The sequence below is a fragment of the Leptonychotes weddellii genome, chromosome 8, assembly GCF_054177405.1.
Source record: "Leptonychotes weddellii isolate Sample4059 chromosome 8, ASM5417740v2, whole genome shotgun sequence".
In the NCBI taxonomy this organism is placed as follows: Eukaryota; Metazoa; Chordata; class Mammalia; order Carnivora; family Phocidae; genus Leptonychotes; species Leptonychotes weddellii.
The window spans coordinates 117145637-117166845 of NC_138376.1; the positions used below are offsets into that span (position 1 = coordinate 117145637).

At 43.1% G+C, this 21209-nt stretch overlaps 2 protein-coding genes across 2 annotated transcripts in view; both read left to right on the top strand.

Annotated features, from left to right (window-relative positions):
* The window catches only part of LOC102735769 (monofunctional C1-tetrahydrofolate synthase, mitochondrial), a 560423-nt gene extending 559896 nt beyond the window's left edge, over window positions 1-527 (top strand). Inside the window, exon 8 of the mRNA XM_081829156.1 lies at window positions 61-527. Coding sequence (XP_081685282.1) covers window positions 61-138 — 78 coding nt within the window. The 3' untranslated portion in view covers window positions 139-527. The remainder of the gene's footprint in view (window positions 1-60) is intronic.
* CCDC170 (coiled-coil domain containing 170) overlaps window positions 1-21209 on the top strand; it is a 66316-nt gene that overhangs the window by 34718 nt on the left and 10389 nt on the right. Inside the window, exons 7-9 of the mRNA XM_081829153.1 lie at window positions 3087-3260; window positions 6063-6296; window positions 18994-19230. Coding sequence (XP_081685279.1) covers window positions 3087-3260; window positions 6063-6296; window positions 18994-19230 — 645 coding nt within the window. The remainder of the gene's footprint in view (window positions 1-3086; window positions 3261-6062; window positions 6297-18993; window positions 19231-21209) is intronic.

A 21209-nucleotide genomic window follows, 5' to 3' on the forward strand; every position in this document is an offset into this window, starting at 1 on the left:
CGCCGCCCCCCCCCGCCCCTTTCTTCAGTTTTTAATTCATCTTCTCCAGTCAACTCCAAGATTCTTGAGGCCAGGGGATATTTTTATTTTCTTTTTTTCTGGGTTTCTCCAGCACTTAGGGAAGAGTTAAATAAATAGTATTTAAATTATGAAGAAACATAGTAAAAGGCAAAAATTTTAGGTAGATTGTCTCTTCCCTTTTTTTTTTTCGTTGTAATGATTCATTAATTTTCGTTGAGACTGTGCCAAAAGAACTCTCAGTTATGAAAGCGAATTATGTAAATAGATTCCATCCTGGTAGACTGTTCTGTAGATAACCGCCTACAACATGCACATCCTAGTGAGGGGGATGGGCGTGTAAACTAGAAAAGCTAAGTTGTACAGAGTTGAGATTTAGATATAGGTAATTGAGGTTCACACTGAATAGAAGATATCTAGGCTAATCTGTGACTCAAAGAAACAAGCTGTACGGTAAATCCTTCGAGTAACCCTCGCTTTCTGAGGCATAGCCAAGATCCTTGAAATGTGCACTTGTTCTGTGGGGTGTTGGCTTGGTCCTGTCTTTATCCCTTTATGCCTGTTATAGATCTTTGCATGCTAAGTGGATGGGTCACCTGTAGACATAGCAAGAGAGGCCTTATACCTCCACGTGAAAGGTACTGATTCTATTTTATTTACAAAACAAACAATAGCAGTTATTTTCCTTTCATTCACAAATGTTAGAAATGAGTAATTCCAGGGGCGCCTGGGTGGCCCAGTCTATTAAGCGTCCAACTCTTGATTTCAGCTCAGGTCATGATCTCAGGGTCATGAGTTGGAGCCCCATGTTGGGCTCCGCACTGGGCGTGGAGCCTGCTTAGGTTTTTCTCTTTCTCTCTGCCCCTCCGCCTCACTCATGTACACACTCTCTCTCAAAAAAAAAAAAAAAAAAGAAATGAGTAATTCCAAGGGGAGAGCTGATACAGCTTTAAGAAGTGACAAACTGATGGACACCTGGGTGGCTCAGTTGTTAAGCTTCTGCCTTCAGCTCAGGTCATGGTCCTGGGGTCCTGGGATCGAGCCCTGCATCGGGCTCCCTGCTCAGCGGGAAGCCTGCTTCTCCCTCTCCCACTCCCCCTGCTTTCCTCTCGCTGTGTCTGTGTCTCTCTCTGTCAAATAAATAAAATCTTCAAAAAAAAACAAAAACAAAAGAAGTGACAAATTGATGATGTGAGAACAAAAGCAACCTATGGTCTTATAGCACAACACAGTAACCCATGGTCTTGTAACCCAGCCAATAAGCAGTATTTTGCCATGACTGTGCCTCCCAAAGAAGAGATTAAATTTTAGATATGCCATTCAGCAAAATTTGGAAATACTCACAATTTCATCTTGATGACTGAGAGTATAGATAGTTCTGGGCTTCACACTGGCATGATTCAGTCATCAGGGAATTATACTTATTTAAACATATAATTGCCTCAGAGATGCCAGATAGATGAGGACTTACTGCAAGGTGAGGCTAGTTTCAAAGAGAGAACCCAAATCGTGAAGTGAGGATGCAGAAAACTCATTGATTGGTTCACTCATCCAGCAAGCACTTAGGAAGCCTTACTCTGGCTGGCATGGCCAGAAACCACAGAAATCAAATGGAGGATACAAAAAATACTGATTCAAAGGGATACATGCACCCCAATGTTTATAGCAGCATTATTAACAATAGCCCAATTATGGAAAGAGCCCAAATGTACGTTGACTGATGAATGGATAAAGAAGATGTGGTGTGTGTGTGTGTGTGTGTGTTATGGAATATTACTCAGCCATAAAAAAGAATGAAATCTTGTCATTTGCAACAACACGGATAGAACTAGAGTGTATTATGCTAAGTGAAATAAGTCAGTCAGAGAAAGACAAATACCAAATGATTTCACTCATATGTGGAATTTAAGAAATAAAACAAATGAGGGGCGCCTGGGTGGCTCAGTTGTTAAGCGTCTGCCTTCGACTCAGGTCATGATCCCAGGGTCCTGGCATCGAGCCCTGCATCGGCCTCCCTGCTCAGCAGGAAGCCTGCTTCTCCCTCTCCTACTCCCCCTGCTTGTGTTCCCTCTCTCACTGTGTTTCTCTCTGTCAAATAAATAAATAAATAAAATCTTAAAAAAAAAATAAAACAAATGAACATTAAGGGGAAAAAAAGAGAGGCAAACCATAAAACAGACTCTTAATTATAGAGAACAAGCTGAGGGTTCCTGGAGGGGAGGTGGGCGGGGGATGGGCTAGATGGGTGATGGGTATTAGGGAGGACACCTCTTATGATGAGCACTGAGTGTTGTATGTAAGTGATGAATCACTAAATTCTACTCCTGAAACCAATATTATACTATATGTTAACGAACTAGAATTTAAATGAAAACTTGGAAGAAAGAAAAAGGAAATCAAGTGGAGGAAGATCCTAGAACAGTTTTGTGATGCTAACCTGTTCAAATATGAACCTTTACTTCCTTGATACAGCTCTATTTTACAGTGTTATTCCTTAAAGTATGATACATTAAAAACTCTTAAAGACATGTTTTTTGTATAGGATTTTAACTTAAAAAGCAAAAACATTGTCCAAGTGTGTTTGTATGGAGAGAGCTTTGATTTTGGAGTGACTGGAGTGGTAACTGTTGTCATGTTTTGTTTTTTTTTTTTACATTTGAGGCCAGGGCCCACTTAGGTGGGAAAAATTGCCATGGAAGTTTTGTGAGTGGGTAGATTCCAGGGGTTGGATTAACCTGGAAGGGGCACCATGGTAGCAGCAAGTAGCCAAAACAGAGACATGCGGATGTAGTCAGGATGGTGCCAGATTTGTCCGATGGTGGGGTGACGAAGAGTGTCTAATGTTAGGTTGAACATCAAGATCACTGACCAGGAGAGTCAAGTGAATTTGGACAAGAAGCAGGACATGGAACTGGCAGGGTGGTTCAGGAATTCATTACCAGGCACTGGGGTCCTGGGCTGGGCTACAGACTGGGTTTAATGAGACCTATCTGTAAACTTGGGATACTGTGAGATCACCTGATAATTTTGTTTTTGTGTCTCATTTTAATTTTTGTTCTTGGGTTTAGTATCTTAAATTTCTGGATCAGCTCTCAGAGAAAATGAAATTGGACCAGATGGCTGCTGAACTTGGCTTTGACATGCGTCTGGATGTAGTTTTAGCTCGCACGGAGCAGCTGGTCCGTCTCGAGAGCAACGCAGTCATTGAAAACAAGACTATTGCCCACAATTTACAGAGAAAGGTAGGGGATATTGAAACTTGCTTGAGAGAAGGAATTGCGGAGAGACTTAAATATAGAAAAATAATGTACTCCTCTTTCCTATTTACCACTGTAGTTAGGAAACATACAAATATGTATTTAGAATTTGAGTCTCTGTTTCAAGTCTGAGGGATGGTAAGTATATCACCTAAGGTTATGTGTGACTCTGAATAATAGAGACCCCAAATAAAAGTGACTTAAATGACTAGAAGTGGCCCCCCCACCTCACATAAATTTCTGGAGGGGCGGCTCAGGGTGAGTGTGGCAAGTCTGCTCTGTAAAGTTTTCAAGGAGCCCAGCTGATTTCAGCTCATTAATCTCCCATCCCTAGGGTGGTCCACATCCTGGTGGTTCAAAATTGTACCTAGAATCATCATGTCTGTGTTCCAGACAGATTTTGGAGAAGAAAGGGATGAAGAAGAGGGATGCAAAAGAGCATGTGTGAGCTGTCTTTTGATGGAGGCTTCCAGAGTTTTCTATGTAAACTTGTATTTATATCCCACGATTCTGATGGCTGAAACTAGCTGCAAGGCAAGCTGGAAACTGTAGTCTTTATTCTGCGTAGCCACTTGCCTCGCAAAGAAACTCACTGTTTATTCTTAAGAGAGATGAGGAGAACTGGGAAACGTAGCAGTCTCCAACTGGATAAACTCTCTCTCTTTTTTTAAAAAAGATTTTATTTATTTATTTGACAGAGAGAGACACAGCGAAAGAGGGAACACAAGCAGGGGCAGTGGGAGAGGGAGAAGCAGGCTTCCCCGTGGAGCAGGGAGCCCGACGCAGGGCTCGATCCCAGGACCCTGGGGTCATGACCTGAGCTGAAGGCAGATGCTTAACCAACTGAGCCACCCAGGCACCCCTGAATAAACTCTCTTGCATTGGATAGTAAAGCGAGAAGAGCTAATTTTCCACTCACTCAAAAGAAGAGAAACAGTTTAGACGAAATAAATGAATGAGTGGATGAAAAGGATAAAAATATAATGATTAGTTATATAATTATTGGCATTGGTGAAAGAAAGAGCAAAACACAGATGTGTTCTTGTAATAGTTCTTAGGAGAAAATTCTGTGGTGGAATTATAGCGTATAGGCTGTGTAATGAGTCACATCTGGGATCCCAGTTTGGTTCCACGAAGCTCTGTGACCTTGGACAAATTACATACCTCTCTGTCTCTGTTTCCTCATATTTTAGATGGGGATAACATCTTCCTCATGAGGTTGTTCATTTTTAATAAAATATATGTTTAAACTCTTGGCTTATAGACTGTAGTCTATTCACATTTGACCTTTTCTCCATTTACTGGATTTTTAGGAATATTTTATTTAAAAAAAAGCAGATAACCCTATTACCATCAGAGACATTGAATTGAGCTATAGTTCTTTGAGTTCTCCTCAGATAATGGATTTCTTCCTCTTTATCCAACACCATTCCTTCTTAGGTATTGTATAATTATTAAAATTACCAGTGTACAGAACTTACCAGTGTAATTTTGCAGTAGAGTGGAATTTGATGTGAAAAAGCTCAAGGAAGGGAATTTGGCTAGAGAAACATGAAAAGGGCTTTGTTAAAGATGGATCTGGGTATGGACCATGCTGTCATAGTTAGACAAGCCTGCGTTTCAGTCTGCCCTTCACATCTCTGAACACTTTACAAATGTGGAGTATATAATTAGGGAAAATGCGACAGTCTTCAGCTCTAACGTTCTAGAATTCTACACGATTCCAATGCCCAGTGTTCGCAACAGATGAAGGAGGGTTCTGTACTTAATATTCCACTCACTAAATGTGACATTTGAAGCCTACGAGGATTTTTTTTCCCCCCTTAGAGTCCATAATCTTTTTTTAAAAACCACCATAATTTCCTTCATCAAGTTTGACTGTGAGTGATAAGTGCTGTTTGAAGAACTTGTTCTCTGCTTGGTTTGTGGATGGTATAGACCAGGCGTATAATAAAGATACCAATGAACTAAAACCTTCTTTTTTTTTTTTTTAAAGGTTTTATTTATTTATTTGAGAGAGCGAGACTGAGAGAGAGAGCACATGAGAGGGGGGAGGGTCGGGAGGGTCAGAGGGAGAAGCAGACTCCCCGCCGAGCAGGGAGCCCGATGCGGGACTCGATCCCGGGACTCCAGGATCATGACCTGAGCCGAAGGCAGTTGCTTAACCAACTGAGCCACCCAGGCACCTGAACTAAAACCTTCTTGATGTCCCTTCTATTTTAAAGATTTTAAACATGTAAGCAAAGATTTCTCTAAACTCTCCCTGGTATAGCTTACTTTAAAAATAGATCAACTCTCATGTTTGGTGTTGCTCAGTCTGGTTCTAAGGGATTGAAATTAGCCAGTCTAGGTTTTTGGTACTAACCTGCACTCTGGCTTCCTTTAGAAAAGATCAGTGTAAGTATAGTTGCCATGGGGTGGTGGAGAGGATTTTGTCCCTCTACCCTATTCTGATCTTGATAAGTCCATTTTAGTAGTTTTAAAAGTAATTTTATGTGTCTATTATGCTGTACATACTGTGGGAGGGAATCAGATGTTGAAAGCCTACTTCTCTCTGTGTCTTCTGTGGCTCTTTTGTCTCATCCTTTGCAGCTACAGAATTAATTCTTGGAAAAATAGGAATAAAACATGTAATCGGGAAAAGGAATCCAATAACCTTTTTTAGTGGTTTACAAATTAGTCTTATTGAAGTGTAGATAAAGATCAACATGATCCGAGTGATTCATTTATATTTACTGACTGTTCAGTGATTATTTTTTAAAAAAATCCCTGTTTGTATCAAATCAGCTCAGGACTCAGAAAGAAAGGCTGGAGAGCAAAGAACTACATATGGGCCTCCTGCGGCAGAAAATCGCCCAGCTGGAGGAGGAGAAGCAGGTGCGCTCGGCCTTGGCTGTGGAGAGGGACGAGGCCAATCTCACCCTAAGAAAGTTGCAGAAGAGGGTGGAGAGGCTGCAGAAGGAGCTGAGTGTGTGTCGAGAAGCGAACACAGAGCTCAAAGCCAAGCTGGCTGAGCTGCAGGCAAGTGCTCAGCTTGGTTCCCTTGTTGCTTTTTGCAAGTTACCCCTTTAGTTTATGTGAAAGAGCGGAAGTCTCACAACAGACACAGAAGAAGAGAAACAGGGACAAAAGCTTCCTCTGGTTTTCTAGAGTTGTGGGGGAAATGCAAAAGCTACACAAATCAGCATATTAGATCATTGTAGAGTCTCCTCGATAGTTGAACCCAAGCCATGGCTGCTGCGTGAAAATTCCATCAAAAAAGGGTGATGTAGGTGGAGGGGATGAAGAGGCCACTTCCCGTGATGAGCACTGAGTAGGATGTGGAAGTGTAGAGTCCCTATATTGTACACGTGGAAGGACTAGAACACCGTATATGAACTATCCTGGAATTCAAAGAAAAAAAGAAAAGGGGTGATGTGACGTAGAGAAAATATAAGCATTTCTTCCAAGTGTGGGTGACTGTGGTATTTGGGATCACGTAGGGAGCTATCACGTGGGAATCTGCTTAGGAAGAAGTGAGCAAATGAGCACAGCCCTTCACTGAGAAGAGTCAGGCAGGAAACAGTGTTTCATGAGCTCTGTGAGATGCCTTATCCCCGGAAGGGAGGAAGGTACTCAGATCAGGGCAGTGTGCTTCCTGGATTTGAAGTGTTCCACTTCTAATCACGACAGAGAAGAAAGGAATGACAACTTAAACAAATTTAATCAGAATCTTTAAATGTCCTGTATGTGTGCCCCCTGGAACGGGTATGTGACTTCAGAGGCACATACCACTTCTGGCAGATATGCGTATTGTGAATACAGATGTGAATAATGTCCTGGCTCTTTGCAGATGAGCGCTCTGGACTGGACTTCTGGAATGTTTCTGAATCTGGAAACAGACCAAGAGGGAAAAGGAGCCTGGCATTAAGCTAGCACTTAAATATGTATGGTGGGGACAGTATTTTAGGAAATATTTCCTATTGTATTTTTTTCTTCTGAGTCATTAGCTCTTTTCCCCTGAAGCCCTTCTGAGTTGAGGCTTATTTCCCTCGAGGAGAAAAAGGGCAGACACAGGCCAGGGGAGGGAACATATTTAAAAATAAGGAAAGCAGGAAACAAGGGAAAGCATCTGATGGGGTGCAAAAACTGGGGAGCAAATATCGAGGTAGGTATCTTGCACACCCCCTCACACCTTGAGACTGATCTTTGGGGGGGTGTTGGGGTGGGGGTCCACAAGCCACTGCTCCCACCCTGGTCGGAAGGGGCTGCCGGGGTGCTGAGGCAGCATCTGTGATGTAAAGCCAGGTTTTCAAATGTCCTGTGGTGGATACAAAGTGTTTCTAGGTGGTGCGTGACCGGGCATTATATAATATTCAGTCCTGAAGTGAAAAATGGGTTCCCTTTAGTTTTTTCTTCCAATTCTTCCCATTGTCAAGGAGAAAATTTTAATTAGAAGTTATTATGTCTTTACTACTATTATTTACTACTTGACTACTATTATAGCCTTGGACTTGGGAAGAATCAGTTCTATTCATTGGCTTCCTCATGTGGGAGGAGAGATGAGAATAATTCCCATAATTGGTGTTAAGTAGGCAGTGATAAATAGGCAATATGATAAATAAAGTGAACTCGGATTTCAAAACAGGGAAGTAAATTCGGTCATAAAGAAAGGGACATGTTTCATTGTAAGCATGTGTCAATGGAATAGTTCAAATTCCTCAAAGAAATCTGTGATAGGAAGGAAGGGTAAATAGCACTGGGGATTTTCATACACCGAGCTGGAGAAGAAGAGGAGAAGAGAATGACATGGAGTAGTCTGGGTGATTGCTAAGGATGACTAAGTGGGGGGGACATTGGGGAGGCCTGATGATGCGTGATGGCATCCCAGAGGAAGGACCTGAGGGAGCATTTCCTAATAAGACCACACTGTGTTTCGGAAACAAGGTGCGGTGGTGTTGGAAGGTACCGTGTGAGTTGCATGGCTTCTTTTCCCTCGTTCCCTCCACCCTGCGGCTGGGGACATCTGGTCCCTACCAACAAATTTCCCCCTTCTCATATAGTGTACTTTTCTGTCCTTGGGAGAAATTAAGAAGCTTAATTTAAAAAGTCAGGGTTGACTCAACCTTGCTGTTTATTTCACTGCTAACCTCATTGTGAAATCTACATGGCTTCCGAGGCTGAGCATCTCTTCTCCATAATTGGGTTGCAGCTGTGCTCTTTATACCCCGCCCATCCCCTTATCATCTCAAAGCCCCTTGCTTCCCCTGATAGTGGAGGCCTGCCTTGCTTTTGCCAGTTTCTAAGAACTGAGCTCCCGTCTCCGAATGACCTGGGCTGGGCCCGACGAAGGGCTGTCAGGACTCAGGGACATTAACTGGCAGGTCCCAGCTAGCTCTCCGCATGTGGCCAGATACCGTACAGCTAAAATAGAATACTATGGTGAATGAATATACTATAAAGCCGGGTACAAATATTAGTTGCCATTGTAGCTAATTTTATCACTGCCGAGGGTGGCAGTTTGTACTGTGGGGCTGGAGGAGCCTTTAGACTTACCACATGCCTCCGGAGCCTGAGTAACGTTGGCCTGCATGGAGCATGGCAGCTCACAGTCTAGCAGCCAACGAGGTGATGATGGACAGGGGATTCCCCATCGGCGACGCCCGGGAACAGGGTCCAGCACCTGCTGGGTGAGAGTGGAGAAAGGGTGGCTTTGGAAGTGGGCCAGCTCCTGGTGAGTGGCACCTTGGGGGTGTGGGTCTGAGGAGGGCGTCTTCCAGGCTACATGTATTGAGAGTAGTGCTGGGACCCTTAGCCAAGACAGCCCTATAAGCTGGAGATGGTGCTGGGGAGAGAGGAGCCCACGCTTTCTGTAGCAGAAGGGGGAAAACAGCTGGTGGAAATTGAGCCCTGTATCTGAGGAGTATGTTCCCATTTGGTCGCAACAATATCTGCCTCACATCTGCATCGTATTTCGCCTAGATGATGATAATTGTCTGTAAGTGGTCTTTCCACTTAACCTTTCACAAGCAAGCCTGATTCTTGTAATTAGGTTTTGCTCTTTGGGCGACGTGATTATGCAACGGGTCGTTCTGGTGATAATTTCAGGTTTACCAGTTTCTTCTTCTAGTGTCCATGGGGGAAAGCAACATTTTCAGGTGTGGGGCACATAGCTCTTGGGACACATAAAATACTAGGTGCTGCATGACAGGTCACTAATGTTCAATCATAAGGTGAAAAATGGGTTCCCTTTAATTTTTCTTCCAATTCCTTCACTATCAAGGAGAAAATCTTAATTAGAGGTTATTACGTCTTTATGCCCCTAGAACATATACTAGTCTACATTTTAAATAAAGAATAAACCTTAAGCTCAGGGCTGAGTACAAGCAATAGTACCTAGTTGTACTGTTTTGTTTTCATTGTACAGTGGGGTTTTTTTTCTTCTTTTTAAAAAAATTTTAATGCTAGTATAATTAACACACAGTTATATTAGTTTCAGGTGTATAATATAGTGATCAACTGTTCCATACTGACTCAGGGCTCCTCATGGTCATTGTACAGTGTTTGCTTTATTGTTATCTTCCAGTTGTGGCAAATTCTACTGAAATCATACAAAATTCCTTTTCATAGAAATAAATTCAGGTAAGTTCAAAAGATGGTTGAGTTAAAGAAAAAAAATGATGACCATAGGTTATATGTGGATATGGGAAAAATTGTGGACGTGGAATGGGAGAAACTGAAGTATAGACGAATAGACTGAAGAAGGGGATGATCCCAGTGATAACCAGATGCAATCAGCAGGTGGACAAAAGCTTGGTCAGCTGTTGCTGACACCATGCTGATGTCCAGAGTCAGGGGGCGGTGGCGGGAGAAGCTGGGCAGCGGACAGGGGCCAGATCACCCAGGGCCTTGTGTGTCTCCTAAGATGCTTGGACTTGTCTTCTGGGTCCTGGGGAGCCATTGCAGACTTTCAGACGGGAGAGTGAAATCATCAGGGAAGAGACTAAAAAGAAACAGAAACATGGGGGGAGAGCTTTATTTTGCGTAAAGAGATCCACTTTTTTTACTAGCTAAGGTTATAGGAAAGGTATAGGAGAGGTGGGATTTGACTGACTCAGGAATGACTCAGGCCCTTCACCACGGACATGGGATGCTAAGTCTGCCTTCCACTAGAGCACAGAGATCTCTCTAACTTACTAACAGAGTGAATGCTAACTTCATGAATTTCAGAGATTTTAGCTACAAATGACTTTTTATTTTTTTGTTGGAGACATATTAGTGTCTAAGACAGACTAATGATATCAACTATTTATCTTTGTACATTGCCTGTGCTCATCCCTGTACTGACTTTATTATTCATCAGATAACATTTCTGAATGTTAGCTAAGATGACCTTTTTATCATTTTCTATGGCTGCCATAACCAGTGATCACGAATTGGGTGGCTTAATACGATAGAAATTTTTCTCTCATAATTTTGGACGCCAGGAGCCTGACAGCAAAGTGTTGGCAAGGTTGATTCCTTTTGGGGAATGAGGGCCCATCCGCTCCATCCTCTCTCTGGGCTTCTGCTTGCTGCTTGCACCTGCGGGATTCTTCTCTGCTGCCACCCTTAGGTGACTGTCGCCTCGTGTGTCCCTCCTTCTCTGTTTCTTGTAAGGACACCCACCATTGCTTTTAGGGGCCACCCTATTCCCGGATGATCTCATCGTGAGATCCTTAACCTTAATGATACCTGCAAAGGCCCTTATTCCAAGTAAGGTCACATTCTGAGGTTCTGGGTGGATATGTATTTATTTTTTGGGGGGGAGAGGGACACAGTTCAGCCCACTACACTTATTAAATTAAGAATTAATTTCACCATTTATGGAAGGTCGATATAAAAGATACTAATTTGAACTACGTTACTTTGCCTTAAAAAATTCAGGCCATAAAATTCAGCCTTTTTTTTTTTTTTAAAGATTTTTATTTATTTATTTGACAGAGAGGGGCACAGCGAGAGAGGGGACACAAGCAGGGGGAGTGAGAGAGGGAGAAGCAGGCTTCCCACCAAGCAAGGAGCCCAATGCGGAGCTCGATCCCAGGACCCTGGGATCACGACCTGAGCCGAAGGCAGACGCTTAACGACTGAGCCACCCAGGCGCCCCTAAAATTCAGCCTTTTAAAGTGTACAGTTCACCGGCTTTTTTCTTAAGAGTTTATTTATTTATTTATTTATTTGAGAGAAAAAGAGCACAGGCAGGGGGAGGGGCAGAAGGAGAGGGAGAAGCAGACTCCCCTCTGAGCCGGGAGCCCGACGCGGAGCTCGATCCCAGGGTCCTGGGATCACGACCCGAGTGGAAGGCAGACGCTTAGCCGACTGAGCCGCCCCCACAGTTCACTGTTTTTAATACATTGGGGGGGTTGTGCAGGCATCACCACTTCCTAATTCTAAAACATTTCCAGGACCCCCCCCCCAAAAAAATCCCATACCTATCCCAGTTACTCCCTATTTTCCCCTTCCCCAACGTCTGGAAACCACTAATTTATTTTCTGTCTTACGGATTTTCCTCCTCTAGGCATTTCATATAAACGGAATCGTATAATATGTGGCCTTTTGCCTTTGGCTTCTTTCACTTCGTCTGTTTTCAGGGTTCATCCATGTTGTGCACATATATATTTCATATATATTATATCATGGAGGGAGGAGGAGAGAGAGGGAGGGCTACAGGGAGACTGATTGATTTTAAGAAATTGGCTCATGTGATTATGGAATTTGGCAAGTTCAAAATCTGCAGGCTTGGCTGGCGGGATGACCTGATGTTGCAGTTCTAGTCTAAAGGTTGGATTCTGGTAGAATTCCCTCTTGCTCAGGGAGCGTCACTTTTGTTCTCTTCAGGCCTTCCACGGACTGGATGAAGCCCACCCACGCTATGGAAGGGAAATCTACTTTTACTGAAAGTCCACTAACTTAAATGTTAATCTCTCCACAGGACACCCTCACAGAAATACCCATGTTTCACCAAATATCTGGGTTCTGTGGGCCAACCCAGGTGACGCATAATATTAACCATCGCAATTCCTTTTTATGCCTAATAATATTCCATCGTTTGGATATACCACACATTGTTTATGCATTCAGCATTTGATGGAATTATGATTGTTTTCACTTTTTGGCTATTCTGAGCAAGGCTGTTAGGAGCATTTGTGTGGAGTTTTTATGCGCATTTCTCTGTCTGTTGCAAAACCATGCTTGAAGACCTTGACTCCTAGGTTATCCCAGTCTCCCTTTTTAAGACTCTTGCACTACATTTCCCCCTGAATTCTCAACCAGGAAAGTGTAGACCTTTCCAGATAACTATTAAATTTTAAGTTGGCAGGCAAACATGATTACTGTAGAAAATCTCTTTTGGAAAGAAAAATATTCTTTTATAGATTACCCTCCCTGTGTTGAGTCAAAATAATTTTAGTATAACATTGCTTTCATATATACAAACTTAACACTGTATAAAAATTTCTTAATCTTGCTACATTTTTTAAAAAGTGGTCAACAGATTTTTTTCATCATTTAAAAAATTTTATTTATTTATTTTAGAGAGAGAGAGAGCACATGAGTTGGGGGTGGGGAGGCAGAGGGGGAGGAAAGGGAGGGGGAGAGAATCTCAAGCACAGTCCCCACTGAGCACAGAGCCTGACGGAGGCTTGATCTCACGATCCTGAGATGATGACCGGAGCCAAAACCCACAGTCAGCCCAACTGACTGAGCCACACAGGTGCCCCAGTCTTGCTACATTTTTACCATCGTAAAATTCAGACCAATCGAGAAAGCGAAATGAGGTGTAAAAGTCGAATTGAAAATATTAACGATATTAATTCAGTGTGCTAGATTATGTTATTTCACTACAGTCGCCGTTCATGAGAAGGTATACTATCGATTGCTTGTGGCCCAGGTTCTTCTGAAGTCTGGCATACCTGTAGTGTATGTCGCCTAAGGACACCCTGTGCTTTAACTGAATGCTGCAGACACGTTGTTTGTACACACACTGTGACACAGTTTGGCCTCCCCTTGGCACGAACACATTATTATGTATTATGTACTAACTCCACCTTTCCTCTTTTCTCATTAACCTAGAATAATTAAATAGCACTACTAGCTGGCACAAACGTAGGTCTTTGCACAAATGCAAATGCAGGCACTGAAATCATGTGGAAGAACTCCAGAGGATCCAGAAAATGCTTTGTGTAGCTCCTATAACACCAGTTGCTTCTCAGCCTGTGTCGGTCATGATTAGTTTCAGCTAAATATATTGGAACACCCCTGTAATAACAGTGGCTTAGACATAAGAGATGTTTATTCCTCTGTCACGGAAAAGAAGACATGCCATGCTTAGCAGGATGGCTCTGTGGTCATCAGCAATCCTGCCTCACTGTTCTAGTAATAGCTTTTATCCTCAATGCTGCTTCCTAACACAAGCTAGCTGCCGGGGCTCCGGCCTCATTCCAGCCACCAGCGAGGAGGAAATGCGGGAGGACACCCTGCAGGCCACTTTCCAGGAACAGTACAATGCTTTGTATCTCCATTGGCCAGAACTTAGTCCCTGGGCCTCCCTTAGATGAAGTCAGCTTGAGAAATGGGTCTATTCTGGGCAGTAAGAACAAAAGAAAGAAGGGAGCGTCACTTCTGGGCCACTCTGTGGCCCAGTTTTAGTAGGGAGCTGTGCCCCCAAATCAGTAGTCAGATAACCAAAAATTAGTGAAAAGCCATTGTTATCTTCATTGTAGTCTCTCAAGTAAACTTTAAAAGGAATAACATTCTTTAGCCAGCAGCAAAGGTCTCTCCCTCTTGCTACCTCTCTTGATTATCTCCCATGCAAGACAGCTGCTCCCCATGCTCCTTCTCCACTCCAGAACTTTCCCCAACTCGGTCAGTGCAGCCTTTCTTTATATATATTTCTGTAACCTACCATCTTGGGCTCAATGGATCTCCAACAGTAGATTGGGATTGAGTTTGAGCTCTCCCTACTTTGAGTGTGTGCACCAAGCATAACCTACAAGGAAGAACTTCTTGGGCTGTGGAATGATGGGGGTGGAGGTGTGCTCACACTGCCAAGTTGAACACCTTCCTCTGTTTTCTGCTTCAGTTTCCTTCTGCTGAAATCCTTGTGGTTCTCTTTAGGAGGGGCGCAGCATGTATTTGGGCCACAGGGACACTCTCCCACTTTGTCTTCAGGGCACCTGCGTGCAGTGCCTAGCTCCTGCAGGGTTGCATTTTCAATGTGGCTTCTCAAAAGCCCTCCAGTTAGAGAATTTAAATCCCCTGTGGGATTCAACCTATCAGATTTTAAGTTCAATAACCATCTCTTTCAGGGCCTTGGGCCCTTTTAACACGAGAGAAAATTATTTACCAGATTTTGACTTTTTTTCACTCAAGGAGGCTGACACTAGATAGGGTGTTCCCTGGACGTAAAGGCCACTCGGAGCCTTCTCTATCCCTGCTGGAGTCTGGGTGGGACATCGGTCTTGTTGATGACCAGTTCTGCCCCACTGGAAGACCATTAGGAGCACAGGCCCTTGCTGAACTCTGGGCTGGATTCGGGAAGGTCCTTCCGGAGGATTAAGAAACCAGCTTAGGGGGCGCCTGGGTGGCTCAGTCCTTAAGCGTCTGCCTTCGGCTCAGGTCATGATCCCAGGGTCCTGGGATCGAGCCCCGCATCGGGCTCCCTGCTCCGCGGGGAAGCCTGCTTCTCCCTCTCTCACTCCCCCTGCTTGTGTTCCCTCTCTCGCTGTGTCTCTCTCTGTCAAATAAATAAATAAAATCTTAAAAAAAAAAAAAAAGAAAGAAACCAGCGTAGGCATACTCCACTTCCAGGAATCTCGTTTGTTGGGTTTGATTTAGGACCCCAAGGTCTCTGTCATCCCCTCGCTTTTAGTTCTGTTCTGGTGGCTTGGCTCAGAGCTCCATGACTTTCCTTTGCTCCCCGATGGCAAGAATTGAGGCAGCCTTTAGGATTGTGATAAAGTCTCATATTTTTCAGAAATTTTTGGCTATGAATTCTTCTCATTAGGACCTGATTTATGGACTTCTAGCTCTCCAAGCTGTGTTCCGTCACTTTTGGTAGATAGCCCACTGTAAATGTTTTTCCAATCTGAGCAGAAAGGCTGAAAGTATCCTTTCATATAAGCTTTTGAATTCAGTATCCCAATCCCAGCAAATTCCCTCTTGGCCACATAGTCTCTCTGCAGCAATGTGATAATTTGCGCATGAAGGGAATCTCTTTGTTTTAAAAGGAGATACCTTTGTTTTAAAATTGATAAACACTTCATTCGTGTCATGTCCCCCAGTTTGTAATATGTTTGATAGTCGACAGACTATATTATTTAGAGCAGCTGCTTTTCTTTTTTCTTTTTTTTTTTAAGATTTTATTTATTTATTTGAGAGAGAGAATGAGAGAGAGAGAGAGAGAGCATGAGAAGGGGGAGGGTCAGAGGGAGAAGCAGACTCCCTGTTGAGCAGGGAGTCCGATGCGGGACTCGATCCCGGGACTCCAGGATCATGACCTGAGCCGAAGGCAGTCGCTTAACCAACTGAGCCACCCAGGCGCCCAGAGCAGCTGCTTTTCTAATTTATAAATAAGTATACATATATGTTCAAAAACGTTTATGGAGAGGATGCACGTTGTATTGATCACGCGTGGGATGGTTCCCTTTCCCGACTTTTTGTTTTGAAAAATTTCAAATCTAGAGAACAGTTGCAAGAATAATATAATGGACAGTATTTTATTCTTCACATAATGATTTACATAATAACTTAACATTTTTACCAATTGCTCTGTTTTGCCTAATGAGGGCAGGAGGTTTTCTTTTTTGCTGAACCATTTGGGAATAAGTTACATGCATTGTGACACGTCACCCCTAAATACCAGGTATCTCTTAAGAGCAAGAGTATTGTTTGATGTGACCCCTGCACATCATCACACCCAGGAAGCAACGTTGAGGCAATACTCTATTATGCTGAATCCAATACACTGTTCATTTTCCAGTATGGGTTCTGATAACCTGGAATACATGAATGATCCGCAAGGTCAGCCTCTGCAGACCTGCACTTAGTGGGTGGCAGTAACTTGGCTCAAGTGCTGGGTCTTCTAATGCCATTTCATTGGCTCAAAAACTGACTCCGGGTTCCTTCCCTCAACTGTGGTTGGCATTGTCTCGCCCGCGGATTTCTCAAGCTGCAGTGGTGGTTTTTTTTTTTTTTTTAAAGATTTTATTTATTTTTTTGACAGAGAGAGAGAGACATAGCGAGAGCAGGAACACAAGCAGGGGGAGTGGGAGAGGGAGAAGCAGGCTTCCCGCTGAGCAGGGAGCCCGATGCGGGGCTCGATCCCAGGACCCTGGGATCATGACCTGAGCCGAAGGCAGACGCTTAACGACTGAGCCACCCAGGCGCCCTGCAGTGGTGGTTTTTATGCCTTCTTGATGGCAAGTCCCACAGCAGCTGTCAGTTTCCCGAGGATTTCCTTTCTCCTGCATGGAGCCAGTTCAAAGCTTTGAACTTGTCCAGGCATGGCTGCCATCGGCCTCCTCTCTGTGGGAAAAGAAACTAAATTTCTTCAGAGGTTGTGTTATAGTAGAGGAAAACAAATTTCCGTTATCTAATTTCAGAACATTTTCATCACCCCTAAAAACAGCCCATTGGCAATTACTCCCCAGTCTCCCCTCCCACCAGTCCATGGCCTTTTTTAGATCTTTCATATGAATGGAAAAATACAATAAGTGGTCTTTCATGACTGGCTTTTCTCTTAGCAGACGTTTTTTCAATGTTCATCCATAGCATGTATCAGTACTTCATTCCTTCTTATTGGTGAATAACATTCCGTTGTATGGATCTACAGCATTTCATTTATCTACTCGTTGGTTGATGGATATTTGGGTTGTTGTTACTTTTTGGTGATTATGAATAGTCCTTCTGTGAACATTTGTGGGCAGGTTTTGTGTGACAGAAGTTTTCAATTCTCTGGAATATATAAACCTAGAAGTGGAATTGCTAGCTCATGTGTTAACTCTGAGCTTAACATTTTGAAAACTGGAAAACTGTTTCTCATAGCTGCACCATTTTGCCCTCCCACCAGCAGCACATGAGGGTTCCAATTTCTCTACACCCTTGTCAACACTTGCGACTGTCTCTCTTTTTTTTTTTTTTTAAAGATTTTATTTATTTATTTGAGAGAGAGAATGAGAGAGAGAGAGAGCATGAGAGGGGGGAGGGTCAGAGGGAGACTGAGCAGGGAGCCCGATGCGGGACTCGATCCTGGGACTCCAGGATCATGACCTGAGCCGAAGGCAGTCGCTTAACCAACTGAGCCACCCAGGCGCCCGCGACTGTCTCTCTTTTTGACTGTAGCCATCCCCGAGGATGTTAAATGGTAGCTTGTTCATATTTATTTTTAATGGTCAGTGTTAAAAATTTTGTGCCAAATATGTAAAACTACCTCCAATTCTTTTTTTTTAATGTGGTAAAATATCCATAACATAAAAGTTACCATTTGAGCCATTTTTAAGTGTACAATTCAGTGGCATTAAGTACGTTCACAGTATTGGCCAACCATCACCACCGTCCATTTCCAGAGCTTTTTATCATCCTAAACTGAAACTCAGTGCCCATTAAATAACTCCCCATTCCTCCCTTGGGGATGGAATTCTATAATGAATTAGCCTATCTTGGGTACCTCCTATAAATGGAATTATGCAATATCTATCCTTTTGTGTCTGGCTTATCTTATTTGTTGTAATGTCCAAAGTTCACCCATGTTGTAGTATTTGTCAGAATTTCAAACTTTTTTTTTAAATTTTATTTTATTATGTTAATCACCATACATTACATCATTAGTTTTTGATTTCAAATTCTTTTTTGTAAGCAGATCTGGCAAAATTTTAAATACTAAGCTAATAAAGAAAATGCTCTTTGTGTTGACTTTAAGATCCTGGGACTGCTTCCTAGAGAGAGGCACCCCCACCCCTTTCCTCTTCTTTGAGACTTTTTTTTTTTTTTTGACAGCACAAGCAGGGGGAAGCAGCAGAGGGAGAGGGAGAAGCAGGCTCCCCACTGAGCAGGAGCCCGATGTGGGACTCGATCCTGAGATCATGACCTGAGCCGAAGGCAGACGCTTAACTGACTGAGCCACCCAGGCGCCCCTTTCCTCTTCTTTGTAGTGGAATGCTATGGGCACCTCATGCCTCCCATACTCATTGGTCAAGTCAGAAGGCATTTCTTCTGAAATATTGCTGTTCTAGATTTTTCTTATGGCAGTAGTGAAGACTTACTAAGGGGATTTTAGTTGGGCTCCCTTGTCATAGACCACTAACAGAGGAGATATTTTACTCTTCCTAGTGTTTCTATGCTGGGGATGACCCTTTTGTAGGGCCCAAAGTGCAAGTTGCTTTTGCCTATGGAGTTCATTAGAGTCTGTGTGTAGGTACCAGCAGACTTTATTTTAATATTTAACCCCAGAATTGTGCTATCTACCATTTGTCTCATTGGTTTTCCAAATAATGGTACTCTGACATGTTTATAAACTGTAACTGCCTTAAGGCATGTTTGTCCAGCGTGTATGCTTAGCAAAGTCTGTATAACTGGGATGGATTCCATTCTTTATTTATAAAAAAGTTATTAAGTGAATTTCATTGACTTCTAGTTTATCTTGTTGATACAATTGTCCAAAACAAATACGAAAGAAATTATTAGCGTTCTCTTGACTTCGTATATTAAAACTTTGGAACAGACCAAAGCCACTGAAGACCTAAATAAGTCCAGAGACAAACTTGAGAAGATGAAGGAGAAAGCTGAGAAAAAGCTAATGTCTGTCAAGCCAGAACTGGATACCACAGAGCACGAGGCTCAGGAGGATAAAGAGAGGGCCAGGAACATGATGGAAGTGGTAACCAGCGAAATGAAGACACTAAAAAAATGTCTGGAAGAAGCAGAAACAAGAGAAAAGCAGGTGGGTAGAAATCTGGGGGTGAAATCTTGTTTAGGAAAAGATGGGACAATTCAAAAGCTTGATAATTTTTCATACATTTCTTCAAAAACAATTTACAAAGCTTTCTTTATCGTTTCAATGTATCTGCTTGCCCTCTCACATCTTTCTGGAATTAAAATGACCATTATGATTTACTCTGCTAAGAAAAATAATTCACAGTTTGATGGCACGAATCGTAGGAAAGAAAAAGACCTTCTCATCAAAGCAGTGGAAAGGCTGTGGAAAGCCAGGTTCTGGTTGTGGAGAGGTTTTGATTATGTTCACTGATTGCCTCTGAAGTTTGCATCATCCCAGGCTTCAACCTCAGGAGGGAAAGCTTATCTCCAGCAGAGATCAGTGTCAGGAAACTGTCCCAACTCTCAAACAGTGGCACCCAGACTCGATGGCCAACCTTGCCCAGATGTAAGCTATAAACCGTACTCACTCGCTGACTGGTTGTAAGGAGGAGAGTTTTATCTGGTGAGCACATCAGGAGGTCAGGCATAAAGAAACTGTCCCGGGCAGCCTGACCCCCATTGCTTTTGGCTTTCATCTCCCTCTCTTGCTGGAGCTCAAAAGGGCAGAGAGTGGACTCTGATCTTAGGATTTTCTTTTTTTTTTCCTCTTCGGCTGCCTCTGCTTTGGCTCATGTGTCAGGCAACGTTGAGGAAGGCCAAACTATAAAGTGTGTGTTCGCAGACGGAAACCTCTCAGGAATGAAGAGACTTGACCATATGTGAAAGGGGAGAAAAGTTTGAGGGGAACTTTTTCATCAGGGACACTAGGCTGGAGAGGGTATTGTGTTCCCCCAAACTGGACTTAGCATGGGAAGGAGGTTGGGAAATGAAGGAAGACAGGGTGAGAATGTTTGGAAGGCACTCTTCCTGGAGGCAACGTCTATTGGGTCACATCTTTCCAAAATGGAAGGTACTTCTAGCAAGCGGTTTCCCAGATAGCCCTGACTTACCTGCTTCTGCTCTAGCACAGAATCACAGCAACCAGCGTACGAGAATTTAAGGGGTCTGAGGCACATTTGCATCCATGGTCTCCAACCTCCCCACCTCTCCATTTTTCCTTTTGTGATGGATGGAGAGTAGTCCCAGAGAGTCTACTGTTATGGGTTGTGAAGGAGGCTGTCATGTGATGTGATCTGGTCATTTTTTTAGTAGTCCTTCTGTTTTTATCAGCTCATACTTTCTTGCCCTTTGTTCTTCCTTTAGCTTAAGAGTTTCCATGCCCAGGGGCACATGGGTGGCTCAGTCAGGTAAGCGCCTGACTCTTGGTTTTGGCTCAGGTCATGATCTCAGGGTTGTGAGATCGAGCCCCACGTTGGGCTCCACAATCAGTGTGGAGTCTGCTGGAGATCCTCTCTCCCTCTCCCTCTGCTGCCCCATCTCATACACACACACACACACACACTCACACACTCTCTCTCAAATAAATAAATAAATAAATAAATAAATAAATAAATAAAATCTTAAAAAAAAAGTTTCCATGCCCAGTTAAAATTCTAGTGGGTAAGTACTTATCACCCATGGATACAACCACACCTTTGTAAAGCACTTCTTAGTATATAGAACACATACACAGTCATTGTTTCATTGGATCCAAATTTCAGAACAGCCCTGAGAAGTAGGTGTATGGTTATTCCCACCGGGAAGTGAGAACATGGAGTCTTAGGTCAGGGTCTCATTCATGGTTGCCTAACCGAGATTCTTGACCTGGTAGCCAATGCCACAGTAACTGGCTCATCAGAAAAGAGGTTATGAAATCATCGGAAGTTGGGGATGAAAGCATGTTAGAGGTAATTTAGTAGATGGCACCTTCCTATTTTATAAGTGAGAGGACTGAGGTTAAAGTCAGTAAGTGATTTGCCTACCTCATGCACACCTGGGCTTTCCACGGGTTTTTTTTGTTTGGTTGGTTGGTTGCATTTGGACTAGCAGTAGTTGATACATTTT